At 35.5% G+C, this 25,541-nt stretch overlaps 1 protein-coding gene across 5 annotated transcripts in view; it reads right to left on the bottom strand.

The window, feature by feature from the left end:
* The window catches only part of AHI1 (Abelson helper integration site 1), a 260,190-nt gene that overhangs the window by 134,401 nt on the left and 100,248 nt on the right, over positions 1 to 25,541 (bottom strand). For 4 of the 5 annotated variants that reach the window (XM_078155120.1, XM_020987117.2, XM_020987122.2 and 1 more), the window contains one exon: positions 9,121 to 9,238. In XM_078155120.1, coding sequence (XP_078011246.1) covers positions 9,121 to 9,238 — 118 coding nt within the window. Of the gene's footprint in view, positions 1 to 9,120; positions 9,239 to 22,099; positions 22,146 to 25,541 lie in introns of all 5 variants that reach the window. The other variant, XR_002324697.2, reaches the window with a different exon arrangement.

The raw sequence follows: 25,541 nt of genomic DNA, 5'->3' as shown, positions 1-25,541 counted from the left end.
TCTTGTTCCATTTTATATTTGAGCTATGACACTGCCAAAATGTTTTTCATTCAATCTTCATAAACTTAAAAAAAAAGAACCAAGTTCTAAAAAGAAGAAAATAAGTAAGAACTGACTAGACTCCTATTTTGAAAGGTTGATCTAATTCTTACCATTAATACTGTATAAAAATAGAAAAAAGTTGATCTTCATGTTTTTCTAATCTTATTTAACATCTGAAAGTGTAAAAGCTACTTTGGTAATCACCTCATAATAACAAAGAATAAATTGTCAAAGAAAAATGCTTGATTCAAACATTTTGGCTGGAACACATCAAAGACCTCGATAAACAGAATGTTTCACTGACAAATCTGACCAATAGTTTGAATGGTGAGATGAAAAATGCAAATAGTAAACTTGTGACGTATAATCTAAGATGTCAGATATTTGAAACCACAAGTTTCAAAACTTTCACTTTTCTCCCGATTTTCCACCAGTTGCACTACTTTTGGATATCTTTCAACTTTTCAATCACGTCCGTGTGTCTAGTTTTTATCTCCCCTCTTTTCAGCTTCCTTTTGTGCATTTTCTTCCTCCTATGAGACTGTAAGCTCCTTAAGGGAAGGCGCTTTTTATTTGTATTTGTATCCATTAATCATATAAACCATTTTTTTCTCTCTTCTTCCCCTGACAAATGGCTACAAAAATAGAGTAGGTCACTTCAAGGATTCAATTTGCATTAACACAGAAGCAGACACATTTTCATCTAACTGTTCCTTTGATTTTTTTTGGCAATCATTCAATAAGCATTTATTTTAATGCATACTATATGCCTGATTTAACCTGAATTGAAGCAAAACTTTAGAATCTATTACTATAGCATGCGAATACAAAATGGAATACAAAGCAAATAATGCCCAATCTTTATTTTATTATTTTTTTAGGTCAAATGGAAAATGCAAATAGAGAGCCTGTGGTATGTCATCTATTAGATATTTGGAGCCATAAGCTCTAAAACCTTCATGTAAGGAAGGACCCCAGAACAGTCTTCTCCCTATTTTCTACCAGCTGGACTGCTTTTGGACACCTTTGGCTTTTTCTCTGTTGAGTATTGTGCTCCTGTATTGAGTTTCCCCCTCTCCTCTTTTCAGCTTCCTTTTATGGAGGATATAGAAGGGTATAAGGTGTAAGAAGACCAGAAAGGTAGAGGAAGGCTAATTACAAAGGGCCATCCACAAAAAAAAAAATAGGATTTTCTATTTGATTTCTGAGGTGATAGGGAATCACTGGAATATATTAAAGGGGTACTTGACATGGTCTGACTTGAGCTTTAGAGAAATCACTGTAGCAAGTAATATGAAGATAACCTGGAATAGGGAGAGACTTGTAGCCAGTAGACCAAACAGCAGGCTATTGTAATAGTCCAGGTGTGAGGTGATGAGGGCCTGTACCAGTGTAGTGGCAGTATCAGAGGAGAGAAGAGGGTATAATCAGGAGATACTATACAGGTAAAATCAACAAGTCTTGGGAACAGACTTGATGTGGGAAGGGGGTAAGAGGGAGTAGCAATCCCAATATATATGTGATATCTTCCAGTACATTTGATGTGTTTATTGGTATTTGGTATTGCAACTAATTTCTGACTTCCTAGAAAGTGTCCTATTGGAAAATATAATTTTTATTAATAAATCATTAAGCTGCTTATTATTGGTCTACCTCAAAACCATAAGACCAACTTGCCTCACTATTATAGTAGACAACTTAGAAATACTAACAGTGTTTTGGACATAAAAGAGCAAAAATGATAAGCATATTAAGAGCTGTAAATACCATTACTATTACCATGATTCTCTGTTTTAAACGATAAAGAAAAATGTAACTGGTAGGTACTTACAAAGATGGTCACAAAACCACACATATTCCCTTCCTTTTAGGAGGTTATAATATGAATCCATTATGTTGTCATGCAAACATATTTGGTTCTACATATTTAATACATGTAAGTATTACCCCAAATGCTATTATCATGCTTCAACTGAAATGGAGTCCCTGGATTCTTGAAGGCTATATAAGCAAAGCATAAACTTTGACGTATTCTATGAAATTAAAAAGGCTTTGGAACACAGTTAGAAATTCTGTCTGAGGACCAGACCATATAGAGAAAGGCTCATCACCAGAAATGGAGGCACTAAACACTAAGTTTTCTGACACAGCAAAACACGAAAAATGATACTATTCTCAGTCCTTTGTAGTCCCCTCCTATTCTAAAATAACAGTTTTGGAGAGTCCCAAAATGAAGCAGTTTCAAATACAATCTTTTTTTAAAAAATGTTCTTTGTATATGTAAATGTTTATGCTTGTTGATGTTTTTCAAGTTCATAATACTTTTTTTTAAAAGGATATTTGGCAAAGAAAAAAAAATTACCAACAAGAAAGAGAAAAGCAAACAGACCACTGTGAAGAAAATTGCAGCTTATGTGGCAGGGTCTATTGCTGAGAATGAAGAAGTGAAATTCTATGAAGAAATTACCAAGATATTGCAAAACAAGTCAACATTCACCTGAATATAAGTGACTTCAATATAATGGTGCATACAAAAATGCTGGCAGAAACTACATTGAAAAATATGTTTCAGGACAAAGAGACAATGAGGCCAAAAGCATGTGGACCACTCAGAAGTCTTATGGTTATACAGGTTAGATCTGTTCCTTAATAAAAAATTAGAAGTCTCTCTGTACATTACAAATATTCAAGAGCTTTATAAAATAAAGTGAAACTGACTATATTTTTCAATTAACAAGCATTTGTTTCTCTCTCCCTTACACTTCTACCCACAACAAGAAAAAGAAAAGAAAAAAGAAGATCTTTGTAACAAATATACATAGTTAAGCAAAACAAATTCACACACTGGCCATATCCAAAAAAGGTATGTCTCATTCTGCATCTTAAGTCCATCACCTCTATGTTAGGACATGGGTGAGGTTTCATTATCAGTGCTCTGGAATCATGATGGATTACAAAACTGATCAAAGTGAAACTGAGTCTCCCTTCACAGAAAGAAAAGTTTTCAATGAAGAAATAAATCATTTCTTATTAAGGTGTCTACGAACAGTCAGATTATCAACTGGTTAGAGCTATACTCCAAAGCAGTACCAAAGCTGAAGGCTAAAATGAGAAGTCACTGTAGGTTAACTACAATAGCTCCAACAAAATTTATTTAAAGAAGCCACTAACTCATAACAAATGGTTATGGACACAAGTGGTTATGGGAAGTGGGCAAAAGTAAAAGTATTGGCTCAGTCAATGATTTTGAAGTTTAAAGTGTGTGTGTGTGTGTGTGTGTGTGAGTCTGAGTCAGAAGCTGTAAAGAGACCATTCAGGCTATTAAAACTTGATCTCCCTGCTGAGGTAAGAGACATAGTAGCTACGGGCAACTGTAAATGGAAAACATCATGAAAGGAGAATGAAAGAAGATTATGAGTTATATTATGTCACAAAACAGTGAAAAGTCACAGAGAAGAAAAAGAATCTGCAGAGAGATTTTTGGGTGACTGCCAGATAGATCATCCACTGAGAACTGAAGACAGAAATAAAAGTCTACAAGCCTTTATTAAAAGTTTACTATGTGCCAGGCATGGTGCTAAGCACTGGGAATACAAACTCTCTCAGTTCTGATGAGTAGCCTCACTCCACTGGAGATCACAAAGCTTCCTATGTTGGAAAATGTGTCTTGCAACAAACAGCAGACTGGAGTTCCTTTATTTTCACTGCCATCTTGTACCTCTATTTATCTCAAACAGGAGAAAAACTGGATACCAGTTCATGGAATATTTTCCTTCTCTTCTGTGCAGTCTTCTTTACTTTCCCACCTTTCCACTTTCTTATAGAACACAGTCTCTACAAGGATAACTTAAAAATTGCTCTGCCTCACTTTCCTCTCTGTTGGCATGTGGAGATCACTTAAGCTCTTTAAAACTCAAAAGACCAATATTCTACGAATCCTGACATTGAGGAAGCACCTCAAGAAGCTCTCCATCAGTGCTGGATTCTTTAGCCAAAAACCCATTACAGGAAGGGGCAAAGATGGTAAATGCCTCTCTCGATACCTGTGGGTCATCACAAGAGTGGTGCCCTTGCTGGAACACCAACAAACCTTTAGAAGAGTTCTCCAGCTTCTTTACATCAGGACAAAGCCTGCTGAAGAAGTCTTCCAGTGAAGGAAGATAAAACAACCTACGGAAAAAAATCATTTCAACCTGGAAGCTCATTATAACCGTGAATTTCACATATTGCAAATAGTCTTTCCTCTCCCACTGCTGCAACCTTTCCCTCTGATGGGCTGGTTCCTCCTAGAATCTATATTCAAAGGAAGAGGCCCAGGTCAGTCACATCTTCAGTCCCTTTCCTGGAGGTATTCCTGACTCTCCTAGACTTCTTTACAATGTCCCATTCTGGGTATTTCCTCCTCCTCACCCCTTGTCCCCCAGCAGGAACCCCACCCCCTAACCTCCTCCATATATCTTTTCAGGTTCCTTTTATGTGCTGCCCTCTTCCATTAGACCGTAACCTCCCTTGAGAGCAGGTACTACCTCTCTTTGTATATGTACTCCCACTATATAGCAGAAGTGCATGGAACACAGTAAGCTTCTCAATAAATATTTGTTGACTTGACAAATATAAGCAATACAGATAATCCCTGTCCTCAAGGAACTTACGTTATGGTAAAGGAAGACAACATATAAAAGGAACCTGAAAGGTATAGGGGAGAAGATTCTAAAAGAATGGAAACAGTGGGGGAACTATCTTTTAAAGGCAATCAAGAAGCAATCAGTAACTACTGTCCCACGTGTCGATTTTCTCATCTTCACAAAATATTAAGATTGAATGGCAGTCACTAATTCAGATAGTAGTGCCCTAGGATTGAAATTTTAGAGATGATAATTGAACCTATGGGAGCTTATGAAATTCCCCAAGTGAAAGTATAGACTCCAATGGAAAGCACAAGAAGGCAAGTGGAGAACAAAGAGGGAAAAGTGTCCTGAAAACTAACAACAGAGTCTCCAGGAGGAGAGAGTGGTCAGTATCATCAAATGCTACCACAAGGTCAAGAGGTTGATGATTTTCTCAGAAAAAGCCATTAGTTTTGGTGAATAGGAGATCAATAGAACCTTTGGGGTTGTAGTTCAGTTCGTCCAAATGATAAGGCTATATTGTAGAGGGTTTAAAGGTGAGGCTATACTGTAGAGGGTTTAAAGGTGAGAGGCTAATGGTAAGCTTCTCTAGGGTGGGGTGGGAAGAGAGTAGAAAAAGGAAAAAAAAAGAAATTTTGTTGTATATTTGAAAGGAATAGCAAGTTGTACATAGCAGATCTGCAGTTTCATGTACAATCATCTTTTTGTTATACTATGTTATGGAAACGTTTATTTTATTTCATAAATATGTATTAATGTAATAAAAAATAAAAGGAAAAAAAGAGGAAAAGAAACACTGTCACTAAATGTAAATGAATTTTTAAAGAACCTTGATAAAGATTAGCTTATATCCAGTACTAGCATAAAACCTGGCACAGAGTAGGTACTTTAATAAATGATTGCTTACTGACTCAAGTCTCTCTCCAGCGTTTCTCATGACATGGAGATAACTGTATTCTAAAAGGCTTTCTTTCATTGGTCATTATACAAATATTCCATGTTAAAAGAACCAAGAGTTAAAATCATGTTTAGAGCTGGTCTAAGAACTGCACAATTCTTACTCCCTTAAGCCTCTTCCAACAATCTGCCATTATCAGTATGGAGGCAGCAAAAAAGGATTGAATGTTAATACAATCACACAGAGAGAAAGCTGATCTGTGGGGCAGAAATTCTAGGACTGTTTCTAATGAGGGCATCAGATACTCTCCTACTGTAAGGCTGACTAAAATACTCTCTCACTTTCAGGTTGATTGTATGAAACCTATGGAAGGTGTGTGTGGGGGGATGGTTTCCATATTTGGGCTAATATCTGAGATAGTCCATGTTGCAATGCCATAGCTCTGAGCGTGAAGGAAGAAGGGCAAAGAAAAGAGGAGTGAAGCTTTGGTGGGCTCCTCTTCACTGATGGATTACCTTGTATATGTGTTCCTCTCTACTTTATGTGTCTCGGATCTTATGATTTAGGATTTGAGTAAAGCTGGCTAAATCTTTAGATACAAAGAATAACAAAGGGTTTGGTGATGATATATCTGCTTCACAAAGTCAACAACAGCTATTCCCATCATACTTTCTAAGTCATTCACTAGCCTCTCTAATGTAGCTGTGTCAAAGGTAAGAGTTCTTGACACCAAAGTCCTATTTGTATGTTTGCTTGTTTGTTTTTTTTACCAAGTCTGTGGGTAATTCAACCCAAAAATAAAGAGAAAAAAAATCATTTTTTCAGAAAAGCTAACCAACACAACATTTACACGACAGTATTTGCAATATCCATCCTCATATTCCCACACTTTGGCAATGAAGGAAGTGAGGTATATTTCATTAAATCTTCAGGGCCAAGCATTTAGTCCCTCTTTTTGTTGTTTTATTTACATTTTTGTAGTCATGTATGTTTTTTCCTGATTTGGTTTGAGCCACTCTGTATGAGTTTGTAAAAAAAATTTTATAGCAGAGTAGTATCACACAAATAATGTTCATATACCACAATTTGTTTAGTCATTCTCCAAACAATGGACACCTATTTTGTTTCTAGTTTTTCTGAACAAATAAGTAATACGTTGAATATTTTGACAATGTGGATTTCTGTTTCTATTTTGGCATCCTTGCGGTATATACCTAAACAGTGCTAGATCTCAGAATTAAAGTATACAGACATTTTGGTCACACTGCTTTCATGAATAATCCAAACCACTTTCAAGAATGGCTAGAACACAGTTCTATCAACAAAAGAAAATGAAATCAGGTACCCTTCACAACTATAGCTAGGGGGAAAGTGCTCAACCAAAGAAGAGATAGGGAAGATCACAGAAGATGAAATAGATATGAACCCTATAATCTTTTTATAGTAACTTTCAAGGAACTTGATTTTTTTTTTGGTTGCTCTATTGATATATTTAAAGAAATGATCAAGAAAATGCATCACATTTGAGATTTATAAACACTATTTACTCTTAGGGTTATGAGCTAATGTAAATAAGGAAATGGGGAAAGAAATAAGAATCTATGAAGCACCTACTATGTGTCATGCACTATATTTAGTGCTTTATAAATATTATCACATTTGATTATTTATTAATAAATAAAGCCCGGCAACTGAATTTCAACTGAAACTACTGGATAATTATTGGGCTTCATATTCTTTTTTACTGCAGTTAAAAGTGGAAACAAATAGTACATATCACATGAGTATAAATATTTGATATTAGTCAAAACCATAAATTTAGGTACATTTAATATTTTTGTTAACACTTAAAAGTTGGGATTCAAAATGGCTTACAGTTTTGAAAATAAGACCTTTAGGAACCTGGCTAAGTGAGCTCTCCTCCAGAATCTTCTATTTCTGTCAAAGTACTTTTTTTTTTCAATCAAGACTGAAACCTTGGAATCAAAATATCATTGATTTAGAACTAAAAGGGACCTTGGAGGGCATCTAATCCAACTCCCTCATTTTACAAATGAAACTGAAGCCCAGGAAAGTTAAGTAATTTGTTGAAAGTCATATAGGTAGTAGGTACCAAAGGTGGGATCTGAACCTAGGTCTTCTGGATCCAGAGTTGGTGGTCTTTCCACTGAACCTTTCTGTCTCCTGCCCACCATCCTTCACCCAATCACTCTCCTATATTCAATAAATGATCAAATTCTTTTGATACTTATTTTGGATCTTTTCTAGCACACAAACTTTTTTTTTAAATTTCTACCACCACTACCCTATTCTAGGACCTAATTACCCTATACTTGAACTGCTACATGAGTTTTCTAAGTGTTTTAAGCTTCCACTCTCTTTAATAGAATACTGTATATTGCTGACAGGTTACTCTTTGTAAAACATACTTTGAACATGATCCAATCAAATCAATAAATATTTATTAAGTGCCTACTAGGTGACAGGTTCCCAATCCTCAGAACCTTGCAATGGTTTCCCCATGCTACAGAATAAAATACAAACTTATTACAGATTTTTGGCATATGAAAACTATAAGTAGATACAGTATCAGATTTTTAAAAAAACACTTAATTTTAGATACATAGGTAGATATCCTATAAAACTAATCAAACCAGTGAAATCTGAATTTATAGAAACTACATTTTTTTTCTTCAACATTGGAAAAGTGTTCCTCTCAAGGCAATACTTTCATGACTAAGTAAGGAAAATTACATTAGGCAAGGGATACTGTTTTTTCTTTATCATTTACTAGTTGTCAAAAAGGTGTCAAAAACTAAACTAATTTCCTGATTATTCCCAGATGTTATTGATCTAGCTTTTGAAAGGGTCTCTCTGAAAAGGTCCATTTAACAAAGGAGAAGAAGATAGTGCTATACAATCAAAAAAGATGAGACGCAGAAAATAAGTCAAATCACAATACTGAAAACAAATATTATACCCTGATGCCTTTTTCCTTGCCTTTTTTTTGAAAGCCTTATTCCAACATAAAAATAATTTGAAAGATATATTTCTCAATTTAATGACCGATTAGATTTTCTTGCCTAGCTTTTTTTTTTGCATATTTTGCTAACTTGTCAACATATTTCAATCCAGACATACTTATATAGTTTTTATCCTCTTTCTGCAAAACTGTGTTCTTTTTTTAAAGCATGCAATGTAGTTAAATAATTGCTGTCCAAATAGATGTTTACATGCATCTATAATTTGTGTTTTGCTTCTATTAAAATATAATATAAACTAAAATAATTTTTAGAGTACCAGAGGCTAAATTTACTTAGAATTTGTAGTTAAAATAACAATAATTTCAAATGGAAGGAAAAAAAGACATTAGAATTCAGCGATCTACTCTACTTAATTTACCAACTAAAGTGGTAACTAAAACTTCATCACTATGTACTGTAAAATAAGTCTTTTTCTTTTAGTGAGGATAAGTGAAAATATTCACCACTAGCTGATACACTAAACTCTCTGAACACTAAAAGAAATGACCAAAATAAGAAAAAGGCTTACCACTCTGAGTATTAAAAGGATGCTGAGGAATCAGATGAGTGCCCATCGTATTTGACAGTCTGAACTTAGAGTGTGGTGAGAACAATGATGGAGCAGGAAGCAAGAGATTTGAGCTGGCCTGTAATAGGAAAGGCAAATCAGAAACTAAGTGTAATTTCCTGGGTTACTGATGCAAAAACTGGATGCGAAATATTTAGTTACTGTATGACACACAGACTGGGACTCGAGGAAGATCAGACAGGTGCTACTAGCTCAAATGATCAATTAAATAACCTATTTGCTCTTTGCATATGTATGTATTTGGAAGGTTTTAGAGTTCAAAATTATGGACAAGTAATGGCTTGCAATAGAATGATCTATCTATCTATCTATCTATCTATCTATCTATCTATCTATCTATCCATCTATCCATCTACGTGTGTGTGTGTGCACCACTTTACTAAGGTGGGTAAAAAGCAGTGGTGGAAATATAATTAAACCAAAGTAAAACCTCACTATTTATTAAAACAAAGTCTGTTCCTCACAGACAGCCAGGATCCTTGCTAACTCCAGGGTTAAAGTAAAATGGTTAATTGTAAGCTGGACCAATATGAAGAAAAAATAAAATGAGTGTTTGCAACATAGACAATTAATATATCTGCCATTAAGCAAAATAAGCATTCAAACTCACATTTCTGCAAGATTTTACCAAAATAACAGGGACTCATGTTAGAGACTGTGTAGTAAATACCTAATAGATAATACCCTATAACCTTGGTTGTTACATAGATTCTTTGACAACACAGTGATACTTACAAAACTCCTCCCACAATAGACCATTAAAAATAACATGAAATAGTACAACGTTTTAAGTTTTTATAAGGAAATAAGATGTTTTAGCCTGCAAAAACTACTATAAGTATTTAAAACTGAAAAAGACGTAAAAAAATCAACACTGTGCCTATTTGTAAAAAAATTAAAACAATTCATTAATAACGACTGATTTATTTTTAAATGTATACTATAGAATGCTTTTCTTTTCCCTTAAGGGATGATCCACTCTGTTAATTGTTCATAAGTTATTAAATAATTCATTATTTACTTCATTAGTTTATAGATCTATTTAATCTATTTTAAAATGGATCTACTTAATTTTTTTACTATTTTTAGATTACATTCATTCCTTGTTGCCACAATGTCACGCACAAACTAAGAATTGTCAAAATAGTCTTTCCTTTACATGTTAACCAGTACAAAAAATTTTCAATCACTTATTAAAAAAACAACTAAATAAGCACTACTGCATAATGGAAAGAATGCTGGATGTAGAGTCAGAAGAGACAGTCCGGAATCCCAGCTTTGATATGTGCTACTGTGTGACCCTTGAGTGCTCTGCCTTAATTTCCCTCTTTTTAAAAGGAAAGGACAGACCAGAAGATTCCCAAGGGCCCTAGATATTATGAACTTCAACGAAAGGCAAATATCTTTTAAAACATTCCGTTGTTGATGAACATATGATGGTTGTGATACAGCCTTTAGCTAAGTTATCATACACATACTTTATTTTCAAAGTCCTTACTTTAAACAAATTAGTAAATGACTAACCTTAAAAACATAAAAATCTGGGAAACATCTTCATGAACATGAAATTTTTGCACTTTTGAATTTTAAAAAATTTCTTTTTTGCATGATCACTTCTAAAAACAAACAAAAAAACCTAAAATCTAAACCTGTTACCAGGTGGATATGTGGATATATTGGTGTCTCACTTAAAGTACAACTAAAGGAAGAAAACATTTTTAAAAAATCATTATTAGAAAGCTTTCTCATATTCAAAACTACATATGAATTAGATAGCATTCCAATCTTATGAGAATAATAAGTTCTAAAGTTTCTATGTAGAGACGTGACATTTTAAAAATTAGAATTATGTAAATAAATCTAATTGAATCATTACTTCTTTCAAACCCACATTTCAAAAACTTGGGTCAACCTGGAGCAGAAGGGTAAAGAGGACTATCTGGCTAGATGACAGCTAACTTGTTAGATTTTTTTTTTTAGTAGGAGGAATGAATTTAAATACAGTAACTACAATGAAAATGGCATACTTACTACTTAATTATTTAATTCACTTCTCTTTTTAGGCTCACTTTTCAGTTTTACTTCTGTATTCCTGAAAACTTTTCATCCTACATGTCAAACACTGTGTTTTGAAATCAAGTGCAAAAGAACAGGTGTACACTGGGGGAAATAAAAAGTCTGCTTTTCAGTCTTCCTCTTCAGAAAATTACCCATGCTAAAAAACCTACTAAAAAACATGAACCAGAAGATACTTATACTTCTCTATAGAAGCAGAAAGATTACCATTCTTTTTCAATCAACTGCTGTTATTTGGAAAATAAATACTGCAATTACATATTCTTTCTAGGCATTTTTATACTTCTGTTCTTTATTGACATGTTACTTAAAAGCCCATTTAAATGCGTATAAAGTAACAAGTACCATGATAAAGGAGTAGATAATTCAATCTCTCAGGTGCAGGATTAGGGTTATTTATTACAGAAACTTCAAATGAGAAGGATGGAAGGACAAAAAAGCCTACTTATACATTTTCATGATTCCACGTAGCGGAAGAAAAATAATAATGCTCATTAAATAGAGTGAAGCAACATCTATTTTTGAAATAGATACTGTGGAAAGGAATTGCTAAATAATTTAACAACAGCAAGGTTGGCTAAGATAGCCTACACCAATCTACCCACTTTTCCCAACACACTTCTCTGCTTGCTTCATGCAGAAACCACAGTCTGTCAAAGTCCGTTTGCTACAGCTACCCTGTTGAGTAAAACTAAGAAAGAGTATAAAAACTTTATGGATTTCATAAAACAAAGAAAATAAAAAGAACCCACCCACAAACTTTGCCAAGTTTAGAACAAAGATGCTTTGGCCTTTCCTTAAGATCAGAGCAATTCCATGCAAAATATGCAAATATTCCTTCTCTGAGAGAGCTCATTTTCATGTTTAAAAAAAGGCACTGTCCGTGTGATTAAATATAATGGCCTAAATCAAGCCGAGACAAGCTAACAACAACACCTCTCCATTTTACTGGTTATATAAGTTTTACAACCTTTTGAGACATATAATCCTAATTTCCATACATGCTTGCAAGTCAAATTAGGTTTAGATGATTTTGGTTTATACTTTAGTTTTACCTGAGTTAGGGATGTTTTTAAAAGTTTGTATTTCAAGAACATCTCAAAGTGCTTTTAAAATTATCCCCAAAGTCAAGTATTCAAAGGACACTCTAAAATGTTTCTTAAATTATCCCTTAAAACCTGGTGGCACTATATGCTTTAAAAATTCACTATTCTAAATTTTTTCTTGTAGCATTCTATTTTTGGTACTAACAGAAATAACACTTTAATGTGAAACACAGATGGGAAAGAACACTGGACTAGGAATCAGAAGACCTGGATTGGGGATAGTTCTAACTCTATGACTTACTAGCCCAGGGACCAACGTCAACTCATTTGGCCTGGATCTGTATCCGTAAAATGGGCATAATTATGCTCACCCTGAATACCTCACAGGGATATTGTAAGGATCAAGTGAACTTTGTTAAGTATAAAATCTTAAACAAATGTATTCTTAATCCTATAATTAGGCAAATGAATCTGTGATTTTATCAATCTGGAGTTAGATTGATAAAGTATTAAGTGCTTATTATATTCCAGAACTGTGTTAGGTGCTGGGAATATAAGAAAAAAAAAAGATACATTCTTTAGACTCAAATATCTTACATTTTAATGGGGTAAAATAAAACATAAAAAGGAGTGGGGAAGGGGGGGGAGGGGCCGGGGGAAAGATCGGATATGTCAGGTATGGAGTGAGAGCAGAAAGGAGAACAGATGGCCGAGGCAGTTCATGAAATGGTGGTCCTGGGCAGGGATGCACCAATCAGAGGAGCCTACCGCAGAGGCATCTCCAATGGAGGTGAAAAAGTCCAGAGTCACGAGTGAAGCTGTAAGAGACATTCCCTCCTATGATGCAGACCTCCATCCTGTAAAACATTTGTCCATGTCCTCAAATAAGGCTTTTTGTTTGTTTGTTTGGTACAGGGCAATCCAACAAATCACCATATTACTATAATAAGGATCACTCATTAGTCATATTAATCAGGACAATAAAAACATCTCAAATAATGTCAGTTTATATTTGGGCATAATCACAAAATAAGTGTGATTAAAGGAAGGGACTTATTAGATTCTTTGCTTTGGCATATTGAGTTTAGTTGGTTTATTATTTTGTTTCTAAACATTTCTATTGCTGCTCATAGGTCCAATGGACCTCTAGTCCAACCCCCTCATCTTAAAGATGAGAAAACTGAGGTTCAGAGAAGTTAAATGAATTGCTAGGTCATGTAGCAAGGAAGGGTATGAAATGGGATTCGAACCCAGGTCCTCCTGACTACAAGTCCAGAGCTCTACCCAGCAGGTTGTCCCTCATTAGTTAAATCTATACCTCTGCTTGGCTTTTAAAGGCCTTCACAAACTGACCCCTTCTTACCGTTCCAGTCTTATATTTTCCTCCCTTCCACACACTCTACAATCCAATAATATTGGCCTCCTTTTCCACATGACTTGACATCTCTGCCTCCACACTTTTTTCACTTCTTCCTTCTCATACACAGAATGCTCTCTCTTCTCATCTCTGCCTCCTAACTAGAGGAGAGCAAAGAAGAGGAGAGGAGAAGGGAGGGGAGGGGAGGAGAGGAAAGGAGAAGAGAGGGCTCTTTAATGTCAACATAAGGAATTTGTATTTTATCCTAGAGGCAACAGGGAGCCACTGATGACTTCTGAGCAGGGGAGAGACACTATCAGACCTATATTTTAGAACATTGTTTTGAAAGCTACGTAGATGACATATTAGTGTTGGGGAGGTAGGGAAGACAAGATAATGGATTAGAAAACTACTGTTATAACAGTCCAGGCAAAATATGATGAAGGTTTTATAAGAAAGAGAAGGCAATAAGACAAGTGATAATAGACTCAACAGGACTTAGCAAGTCATTGGATAGGGAAGATGAGGGAAAGGGAAGTGTCTAGAATGATTCTGAGATTCTAAACCTGGGTTACTGAGAAGACAGTGGTAGCACAGAAACAGGAAGTTTGGGAGATGGGGACACTTAGCAAGGGAACATAACGACTACAGCTTTAATATGCTAAGAATCAGATGCAGATTAAACATCCACACAGAGAAGTCAAGGTGGAAGTCAGAAGTGTGAAAATATAATTCAGGAGGAATGACTGAACCTTTGCAGAGTTGCAAGGGATCTTAGGGGTACAAATGCCATGCTTAAGTAGTGACACATTTAAATAAGGGAAGGGTCATTGTGTAATGGTGTTATTCAGAAAAAAATTTTGGAGGCAATCAGCTCTGAACTCATTAAATGAAGTATAAAACAAAATTTGGAATGGGAAGAAGATCACTATAGTCCAATGGCTACTGGAAGTGGAAGTCTGAACAATACAAATCCACTGAAGGTTCTCCTCCTCAGCAGTAATGTAATAGAAATGTTGCTTCTGGAAACTGAATCTGGCACCAAAATGCAGGAAGGCATGGAACAAGACAATCAACCAAAAAGTCTACTAGATCTGACCAATTACTACTAAATTTCAGCTATCCACTAATGGGCTTCCACTGGAAACAGTTTGGGAAGCAGGTTACCCAGTCACCTATTTACATAAATTTACTTGATAGGCTAAAAATTATTTTATCTTTCACTAATTTAGACTGGCTTTCTTCACCATTAGCCTGAATTTGTTGTTCAGTTTTATCTTATGTTCCATTTCATTGTGTAATAAGGATGCACAAAGTTGGCAGGAAGGTGTGGCAAAAGTAACAGAGACTGGCCCAGGGAGGCTAGCTCAAGTTCTGAACTGGCCACTGAATGTAGGTGTGTGAACTTAGACAAGTTGTTTGGGTCTATTTAGGGAGTTCTTTTGAGGAAAGTGTTTTATATATAAATAAATGTTTATTGCTATTGTCATAGTGTACTCCTAAGACTATTGTGGCAGATACAAGAAGAATTTCATCCTGTTTTATATGAGAAACAATTCCTAAATGTTCAGTCATTCTAATTTTTACTATTTTCTTTCAGCAATAAACTTACTTAATAATCCTGCAATCTCTCACCCAATTAATACTGAAGAACATTCCAAAGGCACACTATTCAATTCGCTCTTTCTCTCTGGTCCCATTCAGATTACTCTACATATCAGTACTACAGTTAAGACCATATTCCCATAACTGATCAGAGTACTGTGTATCTTGGAAAAAATTTTAATAAAATCAAGATAAACTCTATGCGATCTGTCACTATCACAGAAGGGAAATTGATTGGCCTAACATGATTACATTTCATGAAGATGTAGTTACCTTGTGTTGTCATAGGCAGCTATAAATTATTATCAGACAACTCAACATTGAAAAGTGACAAAATGGTGCTTTTTTAATGAATGATTTAAACTAGTTTTGGAAAGTTTTTTATACACCATTCCTACCTTTCAAATCTTCACCCCTCCACATACAGCCAGACTGGAATACTTGCTTTTCTTCACCCTGAGCATTCCACCCACCATCTCCAAGTCTTAGCTGTCTCCTGGGCCTGGAATGCTTTCCCTTCCTCATTTCAACCTCTTAGAATCCCTTAGAATTTTATTAGGTCAAATCCCAGCTTCTTATGAAGGCCTTTTCTGATCACCGAAGACTCTTATGCCTCAAGGATCTTTCCTACACACACACACACACACACACACACACACACACACACACACACACACACACACACACACACACACACTGACATAGCCTGGAGCCTAAAATACAGAGCTGGAGAGAGAAAGTAACATACGTAAAACAACTGGAGAAGAATTAAGTGTTAAACTGGATAGTTCCTAGAAAGTTTCCCAAGAGACAGGAAATGGTTAGCATGAAAAGAGTAGGATACCTGGGCAGAAAAGAATGAGAGCATTTCAAAAAGTAGAAAAATAGGAACTAACTCCTTCTGTTACCCTCCAGATAAGGCTGAGCACACCCTATGGAGAGGACAAAGAAAAGACTGACCTGACTGAACTATGTACAAGGATTGTGGAAGTTCTGAGATTGCTATTCTAGACTTAAAATGGAACTTTTGCTCTCTTTCATTCATATGAGGGGAGGGAAGATAATTGAAAAACTAATATTCTTCCTCACTGGAGCATTGTGGTATATTGACAAAAGTATTGTACTTGGACTCAGATGCCATATTTCTGCCACTTGCTGCATGATCCTGAATCATTCATTTCAACTTTCTCAGATTCTGTTTCCTTGTTCAAAAAGTAAGGGGATTAGACTGGATGACCTGTAAGATCCCTGCCAGCTCTATGATCTTATTATACTGAAAGTTAGGTAGGTAGGACAGGGCCACCTTATGAGAGGTTTTGAAATCCATGCAGAAGACAAACAAACAAACAAAACTGGACTTACATGCAGAAGACAACAGGAAACTGAACCACATTCCTGAACAGGGGATAACACCAGCATTATCGTGCAGGGGCTGATTGCCAAACTTTCTTGATTCATTTCTTGGCACTTTTGTGTCTCATTTTTCACAGTGCCCTAGGACCACACACACACACACACACCTAAGCATTCTGCTTACTAAGTAATTAGGTCCAAATGACTTAAGTATTTGTGTCCTAACAACTTAGCAGCTATTTGAAAAAATAATACACATAAGTTGAAAGAAAAATGGTATTTTCATTTCATTCTTTAGCGATCACAGTTACTTATTAATGGGACACATGCACCTATTGGGCACTGCACAACTTCTCAAACCTTGGAAACAGAATGAATACTGACATTCTCATTTCCTATTCCACATTATACTTGATGAGACTTGCTTTTCACATGATACTTGCTTTAATCACAGCAACTGCAGAAAACTCAGCATTGCAACGATATGAATGTCAAAGTGCATGAAGTTACTGGCATATCCAGAAAGTATAAGTAAACAGAAATGGATCTCAAATATTTTGAGAACATCATCAAAAGGAAAAGAGCACATTCTAATGTTGAAACAAAAGTACCTCAAGCTAGCAGTTCACTCATAATTTGACAGATGTCAAGTATCAGTGTGTTTCCCTCAAAAAAAAAATTTCCCTTCCTTAAAATATCCTGCAGTGTCCCTCTAGGGTCATAGCTCACTGCTACTACACAGATTTGTTAATTGTGGGTCTAATGTATAGCAGAAAGAGAGACCAGAGAGGGATTAACAAGAACGCTGTCACAGTAATTCAGGTCCAAAGGAATCTTTGTAGGACTTGCAAGGGTGACTGGCTCTTTGCAACTGGCAATTTCCTGTCACTTAGGAGGCATGAGTAGGTGCATGCTTTTGTCCTCATGATATGGAATCAAAACCTGTTGTGGTAAAATCCTACCTGTACCCACATGCCTATCCACCCCAGTCCTATCCTCCCTTGGCCTCCATCTTCCTCTGCTACACTCTTAATACTGTATTCTTTTTATTGCTCTACTTATAAAATAAAAATTTATTTACTTAAAATGATATATTTATTTATAATAAAATTTATTTATTGCTATATTTATAGAAGTACTTATTTTACTTTTTTATTGCTCTACTGATTATAAACTCACATTTGGGCTAGATGTCTTCAGTTCACTGCCTTTTGTAATAATGGGGAGAAGAGACAGCATGCAATGAATGCCTACATTTTTTCAATAAAGTAGGAACTGACATTATCTAATGAGAGGGTGGGGAAAGGAAGTAGTATAGATGCTATGAGGTAAGAGGAAAAAGGTTTGGAAGAGTAACTGTATAGAGCATGATTAAAAAAATCAAGGAAGAATAAAAGGATTTCAAAGCAGCAATAGGGGCTGAATTGAGAGGTGCGATAAAATTTTGTAGTGAATCCAGCTGGTGTAGTTGTATGACTTTCATAAGTTATAGGAGCAGAGAAGACAGTTGGTGGGAGTGAGTAAGGGTTGAGATTTGGTAAAATGTGACTGGTGTGATTAGTGACTGGTGAAAGGAAGAGAGGATAAAATCAACAATGGAGTCAAGGTTATAAAGTAAGAGAAGGGAAGGCAGAATGGTTGATGGATTAGGAGAACATAAAAGAGTAGAGGTGATGGAAATCATGGTAAGAATGAAGAATGGGTTAAAGTTGAGTAGAAGGAGAGGGGAATTTCAGATTTCTGGATCATGAAGATAAATGTTACAGATGATATCAGATTAAATATAAGACTATTGTGTGGCTCAGGAAAAGTCAAGATGAAAGTGATTGGATTTTAAACGTTTGATAAACTGGGAAACCAAGGTGTTTGAGGAGAAATTGGTACAGTTTATAGTAGTCCTTAAGAACAAGGACAAGGCTTAGAGTGATCCGGATGATTATGAGCCAAAGACTGAGCAACTTGAGAAAGGGAGAAGAATGACCTGGACACTGGCAAATTATTGTGACAAGAGGTGGACTAGATCAGAGGTGCCAAACTCCTGGTCTGCAAAACTCCTAAGTGTGGCCCAAATCAGATTAAAATGTAATAGGGAAATGTTAAACAAAATAAATACAAATACTATACAACATTGAAAATCTTAACTTGTCATTTTTAGGTCAATATATGGCCCACAGGGATCCATTTCTAATTGACCTTTTGGACTATGAGATAAAGATGAATGGAGTGAATCTAAGAAGTTGCTGATTGATGGTGAAAAGGAAGTCTGGGATTCATAGTGAGGACCAAGACAGTGTCTATTCCCCTAATGGCCCAGTGTTTATGGAGGCATGAAGAAAGGAGCACCCAATGCTCCTTCTTACCCAGTATGGACAGGGATGCAAAGTCTTTTGAGTAGAGTCAGATTTCCATTACTGTAAGAACAGGGGAACAACACAGTTTGAAGAGACAAAGGGGAGCTTGTTTTGAAAAATAATGCAGAGATTCTAGAGAATACGATGTGAGTTACAGAGGATGCAGTGCAAAGAGGAGTGAAGGAAAGATGGGGTATAAAAGGGCAAGGCTTAAGTGGACTGAGAGGACAGCATGGTATATCTCGTATCAGAGACATGAATAGGAGAGGATTTTTGCCTCAAGATACGCAGATTCTGAATCACGGGGATGAGGGAAGCTGAGAATGCTTTGGTCATAATTTGAGGAAAAATCAGTTGCTAGGAGCCAAACATCATCTAGGGTCATGTGATAATAGCACTAAGGCAGGGTGTCTTCTCTGTACTTGTTATTACTCTCCCAACAATTTTTCTTGGACTGTATTGGTTCTGTATACATATTATATTCCTCCTAGTAGAAAGCAAGTTTTTTGGGAACAGGATCTGTTTTGTCACCCCAGCACTAAGAAAGGACCTTGAATGTAGCAGAATTGAACTGGCACCACCAGTAACAAAAATAAAGCAGAGCCAGTTAATTGGGCTAGGACATTACATTTTTTAGTTCAATTCTGGATAATTTCAGTTTTAGATAATGACAAAATACATGTGGAAATACTCTTCAGATAGTTGAAGATATGAAACTGGAAGACGGGTTAGAGGGGAAAATCTTGCATTTATGTGCACAAAGATTGTTGAAGACACGAGAAAGTGTCAAGGGCAAGGTCTTGATGGACATCTGTAGGTACAGAAGGGGTAATATATTCAAAGGCAAAAAGAAAAGAACATGGAGGAAGAAAAGAACCGAAAAATCAAGATGGAATCCAAGGGAAAAGTAAGAATCAACACTATCAGGACAGAGAACATGAGGACTGAGAAAAGGCCTGTATGTTAGGCAAGAAGGGAGATCACTGGTAATCTTCCAGAAAGAAGTTTCAGTATAACAGTGGTGATAAAAATCATATAGGGGATTAAGAAGGGAACACATGGAGGTATAACAAATAGAAGTAACAATACAAGGCCATATGTTTGATTGTGTTTGACAATGTTTGGACAATAAGATTCAACACCACTTAGAACGTATTGCAAGGATATGTGAAGTTGATAGCTTTTCTGTTTTCTTAAATCTGCTCATGTTTCAAAGTAAAAGGGAGAAATCTTTGCAGTTAGAAAGAGTAAAGATAACAGAGGGTGGATATAATTGTGGGAATCAGGGTAAGTGGAATGAGATACAAGAAGGATTATCTTCAGAAAGGAGGGGAGAACCTTTTTCTCCTGAGGCTAGAGAGAGAAGAAGGAGAGAAAAAGGGGGCAACTTATACCCTCAATGGGTATAAGTTCTCCAGGTTTCAGACATCTGGCTTGATACCTCATGGGAGAAATGAAGAATCTAATCCTGGAAATAAAACAATGTGACTTTTGGCACAAATATTAAGCAGCAATACATCGGGAGTCAGAAGAACTGGGTTCAAGTCTTAGCTCTGACACTACCTATGTAACATTGGGAAAGTCACAACCCTTCTGAGCCTCAGTTTACTAATTTGTAAAATGAAAGAGTTGGACTAAATAATCCCTAAAGTCTCTTGCAGCTTTGACATTTTGTGGTACTCCCAATATCCAACCTTTATGAAATACAGTTGCGTCATTTGCACAGGGCTGGTTACTACACTGCCTGAGGAGAAAATTTTATGCCCTAGGTACTCATGAAGGATTACTAGAAGATTGCGTATTTTTTAAAAAGGAAAGAAGTATCTTAAAATTAAAAGTCTTTTAAAGAAATGCAGTCTATTTGGATGTCTGATAAATGATCTGGGAAATAAACAGCTAAAATTGGCATAAAGATACTAAAAAGAGTTAGTATTTGATATGCTACAGAAGTTACAACTTTTCCTTGCCTCCTGCTTCATTCTTGTCATATATTTAAGTAGATTTGGCAATCTTGGAACCATAATCATTACAGCAATCATTGCTGCTGGGGACAAGTTTCCTGAACATCTGCTGCCCAAGTCAGAACACAGTCTTCTCTTTTTCATTTATCTTCCTTCCCCTTGTCAATATTCTATATCCTGTTGGTCTCTGATAAGCAGGTTAAAAGGTCTTGAGTGACTGTGACAGTTCAGTAGCAGATAAAACTCCTTTCTTCACTCCTTTCCTACCAAAATTGTCCTGCTTTCATAGCATAATATCCACAAAACATTCGTGCTCTTTCTTCTGATGCCCTCCCTTTCAGATGTCGCTCTGTGGAGTACTTTAGTGAGGAAAGGAGTCATCACGGTGGCATTCCATCAATATGAAAGTCAAAACTGCTACTCCACAAACAACTGAGTCAAAAAGCTAGACTGAATAAAACCTAATAATCATATACTCTGATACAATAAATAAACCATGAAAAAAACACACATATTTTGTATTCTATAGGGGAAAAGTTTATCAGTGCTGGTAGCCACTGATCATTCAACTTACATTGATTAATTCAACAATTCAGACACCTTATAGTAACCTAGGCTAATTTTGAAGAATTTGGACCTTAAGGAAGGTCTAATCTCTTTTTTAAATAAAAAAAAATGTATAGGACAATTATAAATGCAAAGGATAGAAAATAACACGTGTATCAGATGATGTAAATCTTTCCATGCATCTCTATATTCATCATAATAGCTGCTTCTTAAAGCATAATAATATTCTATTACATTCAATTTGCTTAACCATGCCCCAATTAACGTAAATCTACTTTGCTTCCAATTCTTTATTATCACAAAAAGTGCTGATATAAATATTTTGGTGTTTATTGGGATAGACAGTCTTCTTATCAACAACCTCCAGACAGAAGAGGGATTCCTGACAGATGGTGAGGTTCTCCAGGTGCCCCATTTTGTTGATGACACTTGTTGATTACATCAAATTACATAACATGAAAAAGCTCCCTAAATTAAATCTACAATCACTCAAAAACTAGGCACAAGGGAAAAAAAATCAAGTAAATGAAGAATACTTATTGTTCAGACTGTAAAATGCAAGTGAATGTATATCCCATAAAACTAATCCATCACTGCACTTACCTTGGGAGATATACGGTAGATGAGACCAGATGAACTGGGTCCAGATCTAAAAAACAGAGTAGACTGAAAAGCTGTTCAGAAATGTTTGTTGTTTTTATTTAGTCATTTTCAGTCACGACTGACTCTTTATGACCCCTTTTGGGGTTTTCTTGAGAAAGATTTTCTTCAGCTCATTTTATAGATGAGGAAACTGAGTCAAATGGGGTTAAGGGACTTCCCTAGCTAGTAAGTATCTAAGGCTGGAATCAAACTCAGGTGGTCTGCCTGACTGAGAGCCTGGCACTCAGTCCACTGTACCACCTAACAGCCCCATTCGGAAATGTACAGCGCTTTTTCCTGAAACAAATCACCACTGTTTTAACACTGATATTTTTTCAGAGACCCAGAGAGAGCCAAACATGGCTGTGAATCATGGAGCACCAAAAGTTCCAAAGAATCAAAATTACAGATTACTCAAAGGGTAAGGAAAAGCTTCATAGTGATCATAATTACAGTATCTATTACCAATGAAAAATAGTTCATAAGAAGTAGAATAAAAGATAAGGAAGAGATATATGCCTGGAAAAGCAGGTAAATCAGTCATACAGAATGAGATGGAAAGTCTGTGCTCTGAGTGTAGATTGCACATACTTTTTTCATTTTCTTCATTTTTCTTACTTTTTTTTGCAACATGGCTCATACAGAAATATGCTTTGCATGATTTAACATATATAACTGACAACATATTGCTTACCTTCTCATGGGTGGGGAAGAGGTTGGAGGGAGGGAGAGAATTTGGAAATTAAAATTAAAAAAAATGAATGTCAAAACCAATAAACTCCCAAGCAAATAAATAATGGAATTTATTTTAAAAAGAAAAAAACTACCACAAAACAGCAAAAACCTATCTCCTTTGCAAAGCTGTATGAGTGGGAGGAACATTGCATATGCTGTCATGATAGACAGACAGATAAGTCTTGCTGTTTTTTTCTTCTCTTTTTCCTCTTTTTCTTTTCTTTTTTAAATTCTTTTTTTTTTATATAAAATATGCCTCTCTGGGGAGAGGTGGAAGGATATGGGGAAAAATTTAGGCACTCTAAAAAAAAGATATGAATAAAATCTATTTTAAAAAATGAAAACACAGCATGTTTGGGGTATGGTAGATTCTTTATGAAGGACGTAGATCGTGAAGACACACGCTAAAGCTGCAACGGCTGGGAAGATCCACAGGGATAGGCAATGATTTGTACCATAAGAAGAAAAACCTATATTCATGAAAGCATACATACACTCATTTAGGGAGCAAAGCACTAGTGGAAATTTATACACTGATGATGGGGTAGATGTTTATTTTAGGAAGAAAATTTAAGTAAAAAGGAAGGGTAGTTAATTCTCTGTGACGGTCAACTACTTAAGCAAGACTTTCAGCTGGAGTTTCTAGTCTCCCACAAATGTGTTATATAATCACTCAGATGGTAGGTGGGCATAAAGGTGTGCGTTTGGGATGGAGGTGGGGATGAAGATGATACTGTTTTTCCTTTTTCTTAAAATTTAAATCTAATAGCCATCAAAATTACATAAACAAAGAAATCTGTGTAAAAATTTTAAAATATCTGTATTCATTAAAATTGTTCACTTAGATTCGATGTCTTCTTCAGCAAACTTTTTTCCTTGCATATTTTATTGCAGAATTTGTTGTAGTCGTTCATCATTACTATTACTTACATGGTTCAAGTTAACGTGTATTATTGTTTTGGTTCTGCATTTTTTTCACTCCACATCACTACATATAAGTCATCTCATTATTTTTAGTCTTTACATATGACATTTCTTATGGGACAATCATATGATATTATGTTCACAAACTACAGTTATTTCAGTACTGACTAAATTTAGAACCACAGGTTGTTGCCATTTGTTTACTATTATAGATGCTGTGAATATTTTTGTAGTGATAATTTATTTTTGTTTCCATCAATAATGTCCTTAGTACTAGTAGTAGTATTCACTCATAGAAAGGTCATAAAGTTCTTACTGTATAACATCAGAATTCTTTCTAAAAACATCATACTAATTCACAAATCCATTATTGGTTTTATAGTGTTCCTGTTCTCAACAGGCCTGCCGGCACTGAATTTTAACATCTTAAACTCTTTCTCAATTTAACACCTGCCACTCAAACACTGCCTGCAGGCTGAGATGCCACTCCCCTCTCCACTGTCCAGTGGCTCTGGTACTGTCAGACTCTGCCTCAAGGAAAAGTGTCACTGCTGTCATTACTACCTGCTTTTGTGAATAAGGGCCAAAATATTACTGCCCTCTCACGTCTATTTTTCCTCCTTGTAATTGTTCCTTTTTTGAATAGCTAAGAATTTAACTCCCTCTGCAGCTCTGACTAGCTATAACATTTCATTTTCAATTCATTTCCATTATAAATTTCATCTATGGTTTTATAAATTCAGATTACTGACTTAGTTGAAAGTCATTATGATATAGCTTAGGAGATGTGGATCTCATTCTATTTTTTGTCATAATATTATCTAATTTTTTTGCAGTTATTATTGAATATTAAAATCCCTCACTGGTTTTTGATACTTAATTTCTCAAACAGTGGCCTGTTATGTTCCTTTCTTCTTAATTTTGGATTTTCTAATCTGTTCCTTCTGTTTATCAATTTCTTCTAGCTTTTGACAGTGATATATCAAAATACAAAGTAAAGTCACTATCCATGTGTACTTCCTGTTCAAGAGACAGGATATCCCTAAAGTCTTAGTGCAACTTTAAGCTAAAACACTAAGATTTTGCAGATACCATGTATTTACATGAGGATGAGCTATATATTTTGTCCATCTAAATATATACTATAGTTTAGCCAAAAGATAATCTTCATCACCTTGATTTTCCTTGTATGGGCAAACTCTCTGAGTAATCATAGACTGCTCTAATTTGGGTGGCTTCACAATATTCTAAAATTTGATGGAATGAGTACAATGTTATCTGGCTAACAGAAACATCTGGAGGTCCTTACCATCTATAAAAAATCCTTCTTCCACTTAATCTCATCCCTGGAGTTGCTCTACAATAGTGGCAAACAACTTTAGTGAACATATATCACCTTTGACAGATATTACGCTTTGACAGATGCTAATAATAAGAGTTTTGAACAAATTTATCTTTATTTTTATATCTTTCAAGGGATTGTCTATCATGTGCATAGGTAACAACATCTTTATCGAAGAAAAGCCTTTAAAGCAGCATTTCACTTTACTTAATCAAAACCTTTTTTGTAATTAATAAACAATAAGCCTAATGGAATCTTGTATTATCTATGCCTTTCAGTAATTATGTGACTGTAATTTCAATTCAATTCAAAAGCATTTAAGAGCCTTCTATGTATGTGGCAGGCATTTATCTGGCTCGTTGTTGAGGGTAAAAAGATAAAATAAAAAAAAAAGAATTACTG

Source organism: Phascolarctos cinereus, unplaced genomic scaffold (assembly GCF_003287225.1).
Source record: "Phascolarctos cinereus isolate Bilbo 61053 unplaced genomic scaffold, phaCin_HiC Scaffold_5;HRSCAF=322, whole genome shotgun sequence".
NCBI classification, from domain to species: domain Eukaryota; kingdom Metazoa; phylum Chordata; class Mammalia; order Diprotodontia; family Phascolarctidae; genus Phascolarctos; species Phascolarctos cinereus.
Note: the sequence above shows the minus strand (reverse complement) of the source record. Positions and strands in the feature narration are given on the sequence as shown.